Below are 15,273 nucleotides of genomic sequence, written 5' to 3'. Positions count from 1 at the left end.
GTGAGGCAAACAATGTGTCCCTAAACACTGGGGAGACCAAGGAGTTAATAACTGATTTTAGGAAAATCAAGACTGACATGGTAGAGACCAAGACTGAGAAGTGGTAGAGCGGGTATCTGCTTTTAGGTTTTTAGGTATTAAAGTGTGACTAAACCCTGGACCCTGCATTCACTATATCCGGTCTCCCAGGGCCCTGCATTCACTATATCCGGTCTCCCAGGGCCCTGCATTCACTATATCTGGTCTCCCAGAGCCCTGCATTCACTATATCTGGTCTCCCAGAGCCCTGCATTCACTATATCTGGTCTCCCCAGACCCTGCATTCACTATACCCGGTCTCCCCGGACCCTGCATTCACTATACCCGGTCCCCCCGGACCCCGCATTCACTATACCCGCTCTCCCCGGACCCCGCATTCACTATACCCGCTCTCCCCGGACCCCGCATTCACTATATCCGCTCTCCCCGGACCCCGCATTCACTATACCCGGTCTCCCCGGACCCCGCATTCACTATACCCGGTCTCCCCGGACTCCGCATTCACTATACCCGGTCTCCCCGGACCCCGCATTCACTATACCCGGTCTCCCCGGACCCCGCATTCACTATACCCGGTCTCCCCGGACCCCGCATTCACTATACCCGGTCTCCCCGGACCCCGCATTCACTATACCCGGTCTCCCCGGACCCCGCATTTACTATACCCGGTCTCCCCGGACCCCGCATTCACTATACCTGCTCTCCCAGGACCCCGCATGCATTATACCCGCTCTCCCAGGACCCCGCATTCACTATGTCCGCTCTCCCCGGACCCCGCATTCACTATATCCGCTCTCCCCGGACCCCGCATTCACTATACCCGCTCTCCCAGGACCCCGCATTCACTATACTCGCTCTCCCAGGACCCCGCATTCACTATATCCGCTCTCCCAGGACCCCGCATTCACTATATCCGCTCTCCCCGGACCCCGCATTCACTATATCCGCTCTCCCCGGACCCGGCATTCACTATATCCAGTCTCCCAGGACCCCGCATTCACTATATCCGCTCTCCCCGGACCCTGCATTCACTATATCCGCTCACCCCGGACCCCGCATTCACTATATCCGCTCTCCCAGGACCCCGCATTCACTATATCCGGTCTCCCCGAACCCCGCATTCACTATATCCGCTCTCCCCGGACCCCGCATTCACTATATCTGGTATCCCTGGACCCCGCATTCACTATATCCGGTCTCCCCGGACCCTGCATTCACTATATACGCTCTCCCCGGACCCCGCATTCACTATATCTGATCTCCTCGGACCCTGCATTCACTATATCTGGTATCCCTGGACCCTGCATTCACTATATCCGGTCTCCCCGGACCCTGCATTCACTATATCCGCTCTCCCCGGACCCTGCATTCACTATATCTGATCTCCTCGGACCCTGCATTCACTATATCTGGTCTCCCACAGTACACAGAACATGGAAATGCAATTATTTTAGTAAATATAAACTAAACCTGGAAACCATCTGGCAGGAGGTTCAGAAAAGAAAAAGGTGAGGACAGAACGACTCGAGGAAGGTTTCTTTCCAAGAGCTATCAAGGCCCTAAATGGTCATTCTGAGTAATATTATCTCGCTCCAAGTGACTTGGCTTGATGTTGTGGTCGGGGTGTCTTTTAGGCTTTTATATGGGGGGGAGGGGGGCAATGTTCACATGTGTGTATGTTGAGAATGTTATATGTTCACATGTGTGTATGTTGTTTTTTTTGTTTTTTTTTGTTTTTTTAGAATTTCATTGTGATTTCCGTTGCAATGACAATAAAGACCGATCTTATCTTCCAAAGTACTTTTTACAGAGTATATAACTAGAAAAAGTTAAAGTGGTTGTAAAGGCTGAAGGATTTGTACCGTTATGCATTCTATGCTTGAAGGTAAAAAGCCTTCTGTGCTGCTCCCCCTCAGCCCCCCCCAATACTCACCTGAACCCCCTCTTGATCCAGCTATGTGCACGGGTCCCAGGTCTCTCTTCTCATTGGCTGAAACACAGCAGCTGGAGCCATTGTCTCCCACTGCTGTCAATCACAGCCAGGGAGTCAATGAGGAGAGAGTGCAGGGCGGGACCAAATCGCGGCTCTATGTATCTTATGAATGCACAGAATGGGGCTCAGGAGTGAGCACGCCCCAGTGCCCCCATAGCAAGAGGCTTACTATTGGGGGCACTGATCAAGGGGGAGGAGCCATGAGCACCAGTGGGGGACCTGAGAAGAACAGGATCCGGGCTGCTCTGTGCAAAACCACTGCACAGAGAAGGTAAGTATGACATGTTTGTTATTTAAAAAAACAAAACATAAACGAAGCGTTGATATCACTTGAGATTAAAAAACAAATTCAAATTTATTTGAAGTAAAAAAAGACAGACAAGACAGAAAATGACTGATATATATATTGTAGACTAATGCCTTTGGACTGTAGGTCATGTTTGGTGCCACCTCCGCTGGGCCATGTGCCACGTTGGGTGCCAACATCACTGGGTAAGGCTTGAAGTGCAGCTAGTCCTTGAGGCAAAAGTGATTAGCCCAAGACCAGCCTTGTCTCAGCAACCAGACAATCAGAAACCATTGGGTCTGTACCCTGGGTACACCCCACCCTGAGTAAATTGCTGGCCATAGACATTGTGAGTATGCATGTAGCCCCCATGTTGTGGATACTCGGGGATGTCAAAGACTGGATTATTGGAAGGGAAATCTGAAGAGGAGGTTCTGGGCGGGGGAGGCATTGAGGGCATCAGACTGGGAGTGTAAACATCCTTCCGCTCTGCATGGATGGAGCTTGAGTATGTAGTAGGCATGTAGGTATACCGAGAGGAAGAGGGGAAGTTGGGGTAAAGCAGGAGAGGGTGTATGCTGGGAGGGGCCACAACATTAGGGGCCACAAATGTTGAATAAGATGTGGGAAGGTTCCATAAGATCGCTGGGAATGTTGCGGCAGGATCTATATTTGGGGGTTGGGTTTGTACTGAGGGACCAGCCTCTGCATCTGATCTGACCACAGTATTGTCATTTGAAAAATGGGGGTGGTAAAAGTCTACAGATCTGTAGGGCTGTCCATGCAGGATATAAGGAGCCAGGTCAGGAGGGTAGGCTTCTTGCCGAGTGCCTCTCGTATTCTGCAGCTTCATGGCATCCTCAGAAATTCGGCTCACATCCACCGTCCAATAGTTGCCCTTAGCCTGCGGCTTTAGCGGATCTTTTAGGACCTGCAAAGAGTGAGAAGACATTAGAGGCGTAGGCCGGCACAGCAAATTCACACAAATCTATTACGGGTCAGGGAAACAGATCCTTACGGCCTATTTATAATACAGACAAATAATTTCCCCGGATCTGCCCCTATTATCATAAATGGTTATATTTTACATGGATAATATATGTACAAAATGAAAAATGTTTGCTTTTATATAGAGTGGGAAATGGTAGGATCCCCTATCAGGTGTGTGCTAAGATTTTAGCTGGAGTTCTTTTTTTTTAATCAAAATTGTATGTAAATCAAAGTATACACAAATATACAAAATACAAAAATCAACCTATTGGAGTGTCGTCTCTGCCCCTCCTGTTTTCTGGCAATCTGCAGATTTCGGGGGAAAAGTAAGAAATTGGTTGCTGCGGGAGGGGCAATTCCGTGCACCAGAAGATAGAGCAATGCCCAGCGCTGGGGGGGGGGGGGGGGAGACAATACCCTGTTCTGAAAGGAAGGGGGTCAAACCTGCAGTAGAGGTGATGGCAATGCCCTGGGGTGGAGAAGACAATGCCCTGGGATGGAGGAGACAATGCCCTGGGGTGGAGGAGACAATGCCTGCCCTGGGGTGGCCATATGAAGAATATAATGATGCAATAGGTAGAATCAGTGTTGGGTAATGGGAGGATGAGGGAGGGTAAAAACACAAGGTAGAGTAATGAAGCAGAGTGGACATCTACACATACCGGGGTTTATTTACTAAAGCTAGAGAGTGCAAAATCAAGTTCACTTCTGCATAAAAACCAATCAGCTTCCAGGTTTTACTGACAAAGCCTAATTGAGCAAGCAGAGGTAAGAAGCTGATTGACTACCATGCACAGCTGCACCAGATTCTGAGTGCACCAGTTTTAGTAAATCCCCCCCATGGAGTAGATACAATAGTTGCTCTGTTTTGGGTATCTGAGTTGTATTTGAAGACATTGCAAATGAAGCTCCCTTCACTGGGTCATACTGGGTGTGTCATCCTGAGACAATGTCTGTAGCACATGGGACTCCAAACAATCCCAAACATCACCCAGTGACACTAGATTCCCATTGTGTCACTCAGCAGTGCTGGAGGCGCTGAGCCCACAGTAGGAGAATTTATAAAAATAATCAGTAAAATTATGTTTATGTTTGGGTAAAATATAACTCTCCTTGAGTCTGCGGGATGATTTATAATGAGCGGGAAAACATTGTTACTTTCCCTTTAACAGTATTTCACAACGCTGCCGTTCTCAGTTTCACAAACATTTAAAGCAGAAAGTTCCAGCAATGATGTATAAAAACATTAGTGTAAAAAAAAAACCTTGAAATTTAAAAAAAACAAAGACTTTTGAACATGAAAAGAACAATTTAAATGAAGTTCCCCTCCTGCTTGGAGGTCTTCATAAATTGTAAAAATAAGACCAAAAAAAGAAAATTCCTCAACAGCTCTATAAATAGACAATTACCAATATACATCAAACCATAAATATACAATTAGTTATAAACAGACAACTGACAGACCCCCAACAGAAAAGGAACAAATCCAGAGTACGGGATACAGAAAATATTCCAAGCTACCATACAAAAAGTGTTCAGAACCGTACTGAGACCAGGGCCTGATAAATTCTTCCAGAATTTTCTATGACCCAACAGTAGAAACAAAAAGTCTATAGTCACACAATTAAATTACGGAATACAAAATATGTATTAAAATGCTGGAAAGCTTTGGCTGGGGCTGGATGTCACTGTGGGGGACTGGGGGTTCTGGAGGGGATTAGAGCAGACCTGATGCCCTTGTAGGGGATGAGACTTTGGGAGGGAGTTGGGAGTAGATGGGAGGGTTGATGGTCTCTCCAGGAGACTGGGAGCTTTTCAGGGCCTGGGGTTCACCTTAGGAGCTTGGGGGACACTGTTGGAGGTTGGCAAGTCAACACTATTGAGGCAGGAGAGCTCTCAGGGAGTCTTGGGGTGGGGTGGGGGGGACTGTGGGAAGTTGAGGCAACAGGGCTCTAGGCACACTCTCATATTTTCACATTTACATTTTAATACAAGGACTATTCTGCAGGATTAGACCTTTAAGAGCCTACCACCACCATCACATCACAGGAGCACCAAGTCCTTACCTTTCTGAAGCAATCATTGGAGGAGAGGTTGTGTCGAACAGAGTCCTTCCAGCCCTGATAATCCCCCTTAAAGAAAGGGAAGATGTTGCTGAGCTCTTGGAGGATCTGCAAGGAAAATATATAGTCATAAGTGAATGAGCATAACCATAAACCCAGATACGTAATACCTATCACATTATATAAGTAATACTTAGCTCCATTTGTGACTTTAACCCTCACCAGGAAACCTGCACTGAAACACTTAGGAGGACACCTCTGCAGACCTTCTGAATATGCCAGGAGCCCATCTATCGTACAATACTTCCTAAACTGGGCATATAGCAATTGAAGTCATGGTAAAGACAGAACTCTTTGTACATGCTTGTATTGATTTTGGCGGGAAACTAGCAATTTTCTGAAGAGGTTTGACATTGAAAGCCTCCATGTTTTTTGTCCAGAAATGTTTCCTTTAAAGCCCATCAGTAATAAAAACAGAAAATTCACCCTACTTCTATTTTTAATACATATTGGTATGTTTTGTTTCAGCCTTCATAAGTCTACCAGAGATTAATTTTCTCCTTAAACTATTTTTTTCTGAAAATAAAGACTTTCCCTCTGACTGGTCCTTATTCTGAGCTGGTCTCAATGTCACCCCCTTCCCCTGCCCCTAGCTGCAGTAAAGCCCCAAGAAGACCCATAATGAGGGTTAGTTACCTGGGAAAGTTTGAGCTTCCTCCCAGGGGCGCTCTGGATCACCATGGCAATCATGGCCATGTAGGAGTATGGTGGTTTGGCGTATCTTTGATAATTCTTTTTGCTCTTCTTGCTGTGCTGGTCATTTGAGTCGGGGGCTTTGGGGTCTCCACTGGCCTCTCCAGGGCAGTTTTCGATGTCGGGCAGCATTCTGTCCAAGTTGTTGGGGTCAGAGACGGGCATGTTGAGGCGATTCCAGGGATGATGTGGATAACTCAATGTTTTGTAAGGTGTGTTGGAAGTCTGGGGGCTGCCGGATATACATAAGGCTAAGACCCCCACCCTGGTTTTATGATGTAAATGTCCCCTTTAGGAGAATAGGGTAACACCTAGCTTACTGTAGAGGGTCCCCATCCCTCCATTCAGTGGAGGTTATAGAAATTTCAGGGCTGTGGTGTGGTATGATTGTTATGTATATGTTGTGTAGACTATTTGCTGCTGGTGTGTATATCCTTTGCTGCTGGCATGTATATTATTTGCATATACCTAGTTCACCTTGTATATGGTGTGCATACTTGTGGATATAGTGTTTCAGATTTTGTATATCACTTGAATAATTGAGATTTGTTACTAATTAAAATATATTTATATATTTGTTTTAACTTTAGATTTTTAAAAGTTACCAAACTTAGAATTACTTTTTTGGCATACATACCTAATCTTAAAGTTGACTTTATTTTAAAGCTACTTTTTATCTATCAAACTCTGTTAAAGGTTTCAACCCTGAATTAAACTGTTTTATATTATTTTTTAAATCATTTTAACTATCCATTTCACATTTACAAGCACATTGCATTTGGTAATTACTTTTATTTTTTAAACTTGGAAAGGTAACTTAAGGGAGTACATTCATTAAATTAGAATTGGCCTTTTTCCACAAATTTTCAATTGTTTTCTGTTTGTTTGATTTATTATTTTACAATATTTTGGACATTTAAACATGGGAGGTGTATTACTAATAACCAAATTAACACTGAATGGGTAACTATGACTACATAGTTTTTTTTTTTTTTTTTTATGATTGAACTGGATGGACTTTTGTCTTTTTTCAAAGACTAACTATGTAACTATGTACATAATAATTGATTAATATTAATAATTCTTACTTAATGGTCATTACATATGTATTATTAATGAGAGTTAATTAAGCCATATTACTTATTGGTTTAGGGGTTATGGGGATCAGTTTTGAAGCTACTTTATTTCTCTTGCTTGTAGCAGAAATGTTTTTAAAACATTTGACACCCCAGTAACAAAATGGCCATTTTATATCTATGATAGACATACCTTGAATTTACTATCTTATATGTTATAAATAAGGACATGTATTGCAGCTCAATATTTCCCAGAACAATCTGCAATTGGTGAACACAGTGGAGAAAACGCGGCACAGAGGGAAAAATCTATGGAATTATATGCCCAGCAATGATAAATATACTGTCTCAAGCAAAATGTATATTAAAATACTTTTGTCAATTTATAAATATGGGGAAATTAATTTTGGAGCTGCTGGCATGGCACAATTGTTACCATTAGGTGCCACATTTCAGATAATATAATCTATTATTAATGGATAGATTCCAGGTGAAGCTCAGCTCCTGAAAAGTTACATTTTTTTTTCAGTAATGCATCCTTTCTGAACCTTTTCAATGCAGAGGAACCCTTGAAATAATGTTGTGGTCTCAGGGAACCCTTGCTAATAATTACTATATCTACAACTCATGATACATTAGGTCCGTCGGAAGAATGTTCTCCAAGCTATGGCTCTCCAGCTGTTGAAGTACTACAAGTCCCATCATGCCTCTGCTTCTGGAAATCTTGCCTGTGGCTGTCAGGGTCTTGCAAAGCCTCCTGGGACTCGCAGTTCCTCAAAACCTGGAGGGCCATAGTTTGGAGACCCCCGCTCTATACTCTTGTGATCATTGGGAAGAATTCCCCCCCTTACAGATAAAAAGATTATTGGTGTCAGAGTGAACTTATCTGAGAGGCAGAAATTGCTCATTGCTCAAGGAACCCCTAGCAACCTCTGGGGGATCCATGGTTGAGGAACCCTGGTGTAATGTGTTGTGTGCTATTATATAAATGAAGGAAAATAACAAAGGCCACATATTAAATTGAATTATATAAAATTGACCATTATTAGGCTATAGTGACTGTGGGGTTGATCTACTAAAGCTGGATCAGCTGGTTGGTGCATCTGTGCATGGCAGCCAATCAGCTTCTAACCTCAGCTTGTTCAATTAGGCTTTAGCAATAAAACCTGGAAGCTGATTGGTTTCTATGCAGAAGTGCAGGAGATTCTGAGTGATCCAGCTTTAGTCAATAAACCCCACTGATCCTACTTATTACAAGTTGAAAGGGTAGAAACAAAGAAACAGTGAAAGACAAAGCAACCTAGCAAGTGTGCACCTTTCTATTTTTTGTTTTTTGTTTTTTGAGTTTTTGTTTTCCTTTTTTCAAATTGTATAGATCTCTACCTCCGCTGGAAGTCTGTTCTGTACTTTTTCTGTACAATAATATTTTCTAAGGTTTAGACGAAACTTTCCTCCTTTAGTTTCAATCCATGTCCTCGTGTTCTTGATCTTGCCTTCATATTGAAATTCCTGCCCTCCTGAAACTTATTCACCCCCTTCATGGATTTAAAGGTGTCAGTCATGTCCAACCTTTCCATTATTTCCTCCAGGCAGGACATATTAAGTTCCTGAGGTCTCTCCTGATATGTTTGGTCCTTCAGATCTTTCACCATTTTTGTTGCCCATCTCTGGACTCGATCTGTCTTATCTGTATCTTTTTGTAAGTGAGGTCTCCAGAACTGGGCGCAGTGGGGGTTGACTTGCTGAAGGCAAACAGTTGGTCACTTTGCAAGGGAATTTTCCTTTAACTTAGTGAATATGGTAAATATTCACTTTAAAAAAAAAACCCAACCATGTGTAAGAATAATATTTTTTAAAAACTGTATTTTCGCATACACATGATTGAATGATGGAAGTCCAGAGATTCATAGCTACATAGATAGGATGGCTATACACTATACAATTTTCTGTCCAATTTCAGCCCAATTTTCTTTAGTTTTTTTTTCAACTGTGTAGTGCAAGAGCCCACCTACTTGGATACAACTGAAAGTATTGTTTAGGTTTGACCTCATATTATATTGTTTTAGGTACATCTAAAGCAATTTTCTAAAGAAAATTGTATAGTGTATGGCCAGCCTTAAACTGGTCATACACTATAAATTTTCTTACAATTTTCTGTCCAATTTCTGCCCAATTTCCTTTATATTTACCTGAAACTATGTAGTGTAAGGGCTTTCCTAATTGGATACAATTGAAAGTGTTGTTACATTTGACCTTCGATTATATTTATTATTTTTGGTAAATCTAAACCAAAAATCTCAAGGAAATTGTAAAATGTATGGCCAGCCTAATATTGTATACACTATACCATTTTCTTACAATTTCCTGTCCAATTTCTGCCCAATTTCCTTTAGATTTACCATCAACTATGTGGTGCAAGGGCCTGCCTAATTGGATACAATTGAAAGTGTTTAGGTGTGATCTCCTATTAAATGGTTTTTGGTAAATCTACACCAAAATTATGAAGAAAATTGTATAATATATGGCCAGCGAAAGTAAAAAAGAGAAAAAAACACAAAAAAATTTAAAAAGCTAGTTTAAATAAAAACAAAAAAAAACAGGCAGACTGGATGGACCACTCAGACTTATTTCTTCTGACATTTTTCTATGTTTATATTTAGAACTTAATCTGAAAATGTTGTGTTCTGAATGTTTTTTAGGCTGACCATAAATGAATAGAATTCTGAACAAAAATTAGTAGGCAACTTTTTTATTAATCCAGGATTTATATGGCGCCAACAGTTTGCTCAGCACTTTACAATAGAAGGGAGACAATACAATTACAATACATTTCAGTACAGAAGGAATAGGAAGGCTAGGAATAGGAACTTTGTATGAAAATTCTCAGAAAATGTGTTTGTCATTCGAAAGATTTAGTTTGCTTGATTTTATTTTTTTTCAAATTCTATTTTTATTTAAAACAACAGAACAGCAGAAGACACGTATCATGTATCCATATAAACATAAACAAAATACAGAAGAAAGGTATCAAAAGTGATACAAGCATGTGCAAATTCCAGAATAGTACAGGGAAAAATGCAATCCCAAGGCAGTGTACAGGGCAACTCAGTGCACACAAATGTCACAACCCCGCTGTAGTTTAAACAAAAAAAAAAGAAAGACAAAGAGATAGGAAAGAGCAGTAAGTCCAAAAGCACAGGAGAGAAAGAGGAGGAGAGAGAAAGGGAAAGAGAGAGAGAGAAAAAAAAGGGGGGATGGGGGAACCATGGAAAAGTCAGGCAGGAGCAAATTAGTCTGCTTGATTTTAACCACTTGCCCTCCAGAGGATTCCCCCCCCCCCCCCTTCCTGACCAGGCCATTTTTTGCGATACAGCGCTGCCTTACTTTAATTGACAATTGCGCCGTCATGCAACGCTGCACCCAAATGAAATTTATGTTTTTTTTACCCCACAAATGAAGCTTTCTTCGGTGGTATTTGATCGCCTCTGGTATTTGACGTCCTCCCATTCTCACCACGCATGCGCGGCTCCGGGAGCGCGCAGCGCGGCGATCGGCAGTGTGCTGTGTCCCTCGGACACAGCGGATCACCGATCCATGGAAAGACCCGAAGATGTCAGCTCGGTCATGTGATCAGCTGTGTGCAATCACAGCTGATCGCATGTAAACAGGGAAATGCCAGTCATCGGCATTTCTCTCCTCGCGAGCTGTCACAGCATTCCTTGGAGGGGACATGTCCCTCCAATCATCAGTGTCTAGGTCCATAATGTCCATCAGCCACTTTTACATGATTGAGGACAGGTGAGGAATTGCTAGCAGGGTGAGATGGCTGTAGATAGTCCAGGTGGGTTTCTCAAAGCATGTCGTTATGAGTCAGTGTACAAGATCGGATGGGATTTGTGTGGAAACTGAGACCCGAGAGCATGGGACAACTACAGGAATCAAAGGAGACATGAAGCTGGGGGGTTAACATGTGAGGAGAGGTTAAAAAAGAATAAAAGGGCTCGGTTTTTGACAATATGTGACAAAGTATTAATATTACACTTGTATGTGGTTGTTTGTCCGATTTTCTCATCATGTATACTAGGTGTTAGGAATTTGTTTGTTCAAGAAAAATTTCCATCCCGCTCCATCGAATTTTCTCATCACTGCGGTCAAAAATGGACATCAATTTGTCCCCACTAATGATTAGAAAAACCAATGAACTTTACAACCTTCTTTTCCCAAGAATTGTCATTTAAATTCTGCCCATCTATGGCTAGTTTTAGTGGGGTGAATCAACATTTGTTTTGACCGCAGTGACTAAAAAATTAAAAGGAGCAGGATGGAAAATGTTTTTTAAAAAAAAACCTAATTTCTAACAGTGTATGTGTTTTTTTTTTTTTTTGTTCAGGAAAATGTATTCATTCCAAAATCAACTATTAAAAGCAAAAGAAATGGTGAAGTATTTTTGAATTGCATTCTTCAACATATTGAATGTATCAAACGAATGTTCATACAAACATTAGTTTGAAAATCTACTAGAGTACGGCCAGCTTTAGACAGTTGTCATTAGAACAGCTTGTCCCATTGGATGATGATTTTCCCTCTCTACCTGTCCAGGTGACAATTTAACATTTTGGATTTTTTTTTTACCTTCATTCTTGTTTAGAAAGTATTATGACCACATATCTAAAACGAAAAAAAAAAATATAAAAAGCAAAAAAATCTTTATTTTGTATTGCAAAAAAGATAATCGTCAATTAAAATCACATAAAGGTTAAAGAGTCGCACTTAAAAGAACCCTTTTCGAAAGCTATGGTAGTCCACAGGTATAGGATGTTGTATCAAAAATCTTTTTAAAATAAGGATGTCCCTGGACAGTCACAATTAGAGAAGTATGGGAGAAAAAAAAACTTCCTTGGAGAATTTTCAAAAAGCTTTGAACAGTTCCTAAATGTAATATCAAAAGGTGCAAGGACACCATTAATGGAGTTCCGGTGTTATAGTTCACACCACATGGTAAGATAATAGTCCACATCTCTTAGATGTAGTATCTCTAAAGGATCCTGTCTTGTCTTAGGAGAGTTTTCATAACCTCTTCATTTTTCATATGGAGGATAGCATGCAAAAAAAAACCAGACAATCATTTGTACAATATTCTCATTGTGTGTTCGGGGCTTTGCTGGGGTCTACAGGGAACAACAGGTACTTAGTCTGATTGACCTGGAGGCTCCTAAATTCTGTTAAAAGACTTATAATCCTTGCAGGGCTCCTTGAAGGGAAAGGCCCACTTTGTTTAGGAAGAGCAGGAAATAGTCCACATACAGGACCTCCAGCCAACCAATCAAATGACTCCTAATGTTGAGCGAGACATGAGGTGCCTCCACAACCGGCTCCATGTCCATAGCAAGCAGGGCCGGAAAGAGTTTGGGGCATTGTAGAATCAACTTCATACTTACCAAAACTCTATAATGTTAGGACCTACCTAATCTATCCATTCAAATTGTATCCAATCAGGCAAGCCCCTTGCACTACATAGTTGTTAGTAGATCTAAAGAAGATCGTACAATCAGATACAAATGTGTTGAGGTGTAATGTCAGTATTCTCAGTTTACCATTTACACAAGAACATGGAATATTGATGGTTAATTTGACAATTCTGACACCATTCCTGTGATCAGTTCCATGACTTTTGTGAGAGTGACTTTCCATAATGTGCCTTGAGGAGTCTCACTTCTCACCCTGAATCTTGTTTACAGTAAATAGTACATGCCAGAAGTCTAAAGAAATTCATCAAAACCCCAATGTTCTCCTGATGTATCCCATCAGGGGACAACACACACTCCTCCCCCTCCATGAATGGTCTTCACTCCCTGTGTGCCTCCAGCCTTCATTTACAACTCAACAGCCCCAACCATGGTGAGGGAGGCCTGGAGCCTTGTTCATAAACAGTGCCTGTTATGCAGATTGCCATGTATCTCAATGTGTGCAACCATCACAACATCCCATTGTCAGGAGAGGAGATCACATGAATTCAAAATACTAATAATTCACCCACAGGAATTTTTATAAAGGTGGAAATTGACTGATGGACATAAGAATTCTACGCCGAGCCCCCCAGAAAGGAGTTATTATCTCTAGATGAACATAGAAGGCCCATAAGTTAGTATGGAATTCAGGCTAGATCAGTCCCCACCCCACCTGCACAAGACAAACCATCCCTTCCCCTTCCGCTCCCCCTTACTCCCCTCCCACTAGGTATACCTCTACTAAATGTGTACAATCATCACAACATCTCATTGTCAGGAGAGAAGATCCCAGGAATTCAAAATACAAATAATACACCTGCAGGAATCTTTATAAATGTGGAAATTGATGTTTTATGTCATTATTTATTCGTTCATTTTTTATTATTTTATTACAAATCTCATGAATTTAATATGTGCTTTCCCCTAATAGATTGTGAGCAATATAGACTTCAATGTGTGAAGACAACTCAGTAGTATATATACCATACAGGAGAATAATAGTTCATCTCACCGCTAACCAATAGAAATGTCAGGAAATGGTTACTAAGCTATCAATGTCCAAATCATATAAAGGGATCTCTGAACTTTTCAGTACGAGGGCCAATATCTGCGGGCTAAAAAAATATATGATTTATAAGAGAATGAATACATTTTCCGTTGAGTTTTTTTTGTAATTGGCACAATATGATTCACAACAGAGAAAGAACTTCACTAAAGCAAAGCAAAGACATTTCAACTAAACCTGAGCCATTAATAAAGGTCAAACAGAAATACACCCATTCTGCACTTTTCTCATCAAAGTCCCCTTTGCATCAGGGTCCCCATAAGAGTTTTTTACATCAGGGTCCCTATCAGTGCCCCCTCTTACATCAAATTTCCCATCAGAGCCCCATCTTACATCAAGGTCCTCATCAGAGCCCCCCTTATATCAAAATCCCTATTAGAGCCCCCATCAGATTCCCCTCTTAGTCCCCATCAGAGACCCCTCTTACATCAAAGTCACCATCAGGATACCCTCTTACATCAGGGCCCCCATCAGAGTTTCCCCTTACATCAGGGTCCCCATCAGAGTTTTCCCTTACATCATGGTTCCCTCAGAGTTCCTTTTACATCAGGGTCCTCATCAGAGTCCTCTCTCCCTTCAGGGTTTCTATCAGAGCCCCCTCTTACATCAAATTTCCCATCAGAGTCCCTCCTTACATCAAGGTCTTCATCAGAGCCCAATCTTACATCAAGGTCCCCATCAGAGCCCCATCTTATATCAAAGGCCCTATTAGATCCCCCATCAGATTCCCCTCTTACATCAGGGCCCCCATCAGAGTTTCACCTTACATCAGAGTCGCCATCAGAGTTTTCCCTTACATCGCGGTTCCCTCAGAGTTCCTTTTACATCAGGGTCCTCATCAGAATCTCATCTCACTTCAGGGTCCCCATCAGAGCCCCATCTTACATCAGGGTCCCCATCAGAGTTTTCCCTTACATCAGGGTTCCCATCAGAGCCCCTTCTTACACCACATTTCCCATCAGAGTCCCCCCTTACATCAGGGTCTTCATCAGAGTCCCCTCTCACTTCAGGGTTCCCATCAGAGCCTCCTCTTACATCAAATGTCCCATCAAAGCCCCTCTTACATCAAATTTCCCATCAGAGTCCCCCCTTACATCAGGGTCCCCATCAGAGACCCATCTTACATCAGGGTCTCCATCAGAGCCCCATCTTACATCAGGGTCCCCATTAGAGCCCCCTTATATCAAAGTCCCTATTAGGACCCCCATCAGTGTCCCCTCTTACATTAGAGCCCCCATCATAGCCACTCTTACATCAGAGCGTCCATCAGAATGGCCCCTCACAGAGCAGTCCCCCCTTACATCAGGGACCCCATCAGAGCAGAGACTGTGCACATCAGCTGTGGGTCAGATAACATCTTGTAGCCAGCAGCATGTGGCCCGCGGGCCGTGGTTTGGAGACCCCTGATATAGAGTAATACCATGAAGTACATTTTATATCTCTGCAGAATACACTATGTATCCACTACAGTAACTTCAATATATAATTAGTAACAATAAT

General features: G+C 42.2%; 1 protein-coding gene across 1 annotated transcript; it reads right to left on the bottom strand.

Annotated features, from left to right (window-relative positions):
• Positions 1-2,601: 2,601 nt before the first annotated feature.
• On the bottom strand, positions 2,602-6,289 carry LOC149450326 (forkhead activin signal transducer 3-like). Its single transcript, XM_089691995.1, has 4 exons — positions 6,068-6,289; positions 5,594-5,683; positions 5,375-5,479; positions 2,602-3,249 (listed from the first exon to the last, which is right to left on the bottom strand). The coding sequence occupies exons 1-4, from the start codon at positions 6,287-6,289 to the stop codon at positions 2,602-2,604; spliced, it is 1,065 nt and encodes a 354-aa protein (XP_089548121.1).
• Between the last annotated feature and the right edge of the window lie 8,984 nt (positions 6,290-15,273).

This window comes from Staurois parvus, unplaced genomic scaffold, assembly GCF_062004578.1.
Source record: "Staurois parvus isolate SC_StPar_1 unplaced genomic scaffold, SC_StPar_1.0 ptg000575l, whole genome shotgun sequence".
Classification (NCBI taxonomy): domain Eukaryota; kingdom Metazoa; phylum Chordata; class Amphibia; order Anura; family Ranidae; genus Staurois; species Staurois parvus.
The sequence above is the reverse complement of the archived record's forward strand: the minus strand, read 5'-3'. Positions and strand labels throughout refer to the sequence as shown.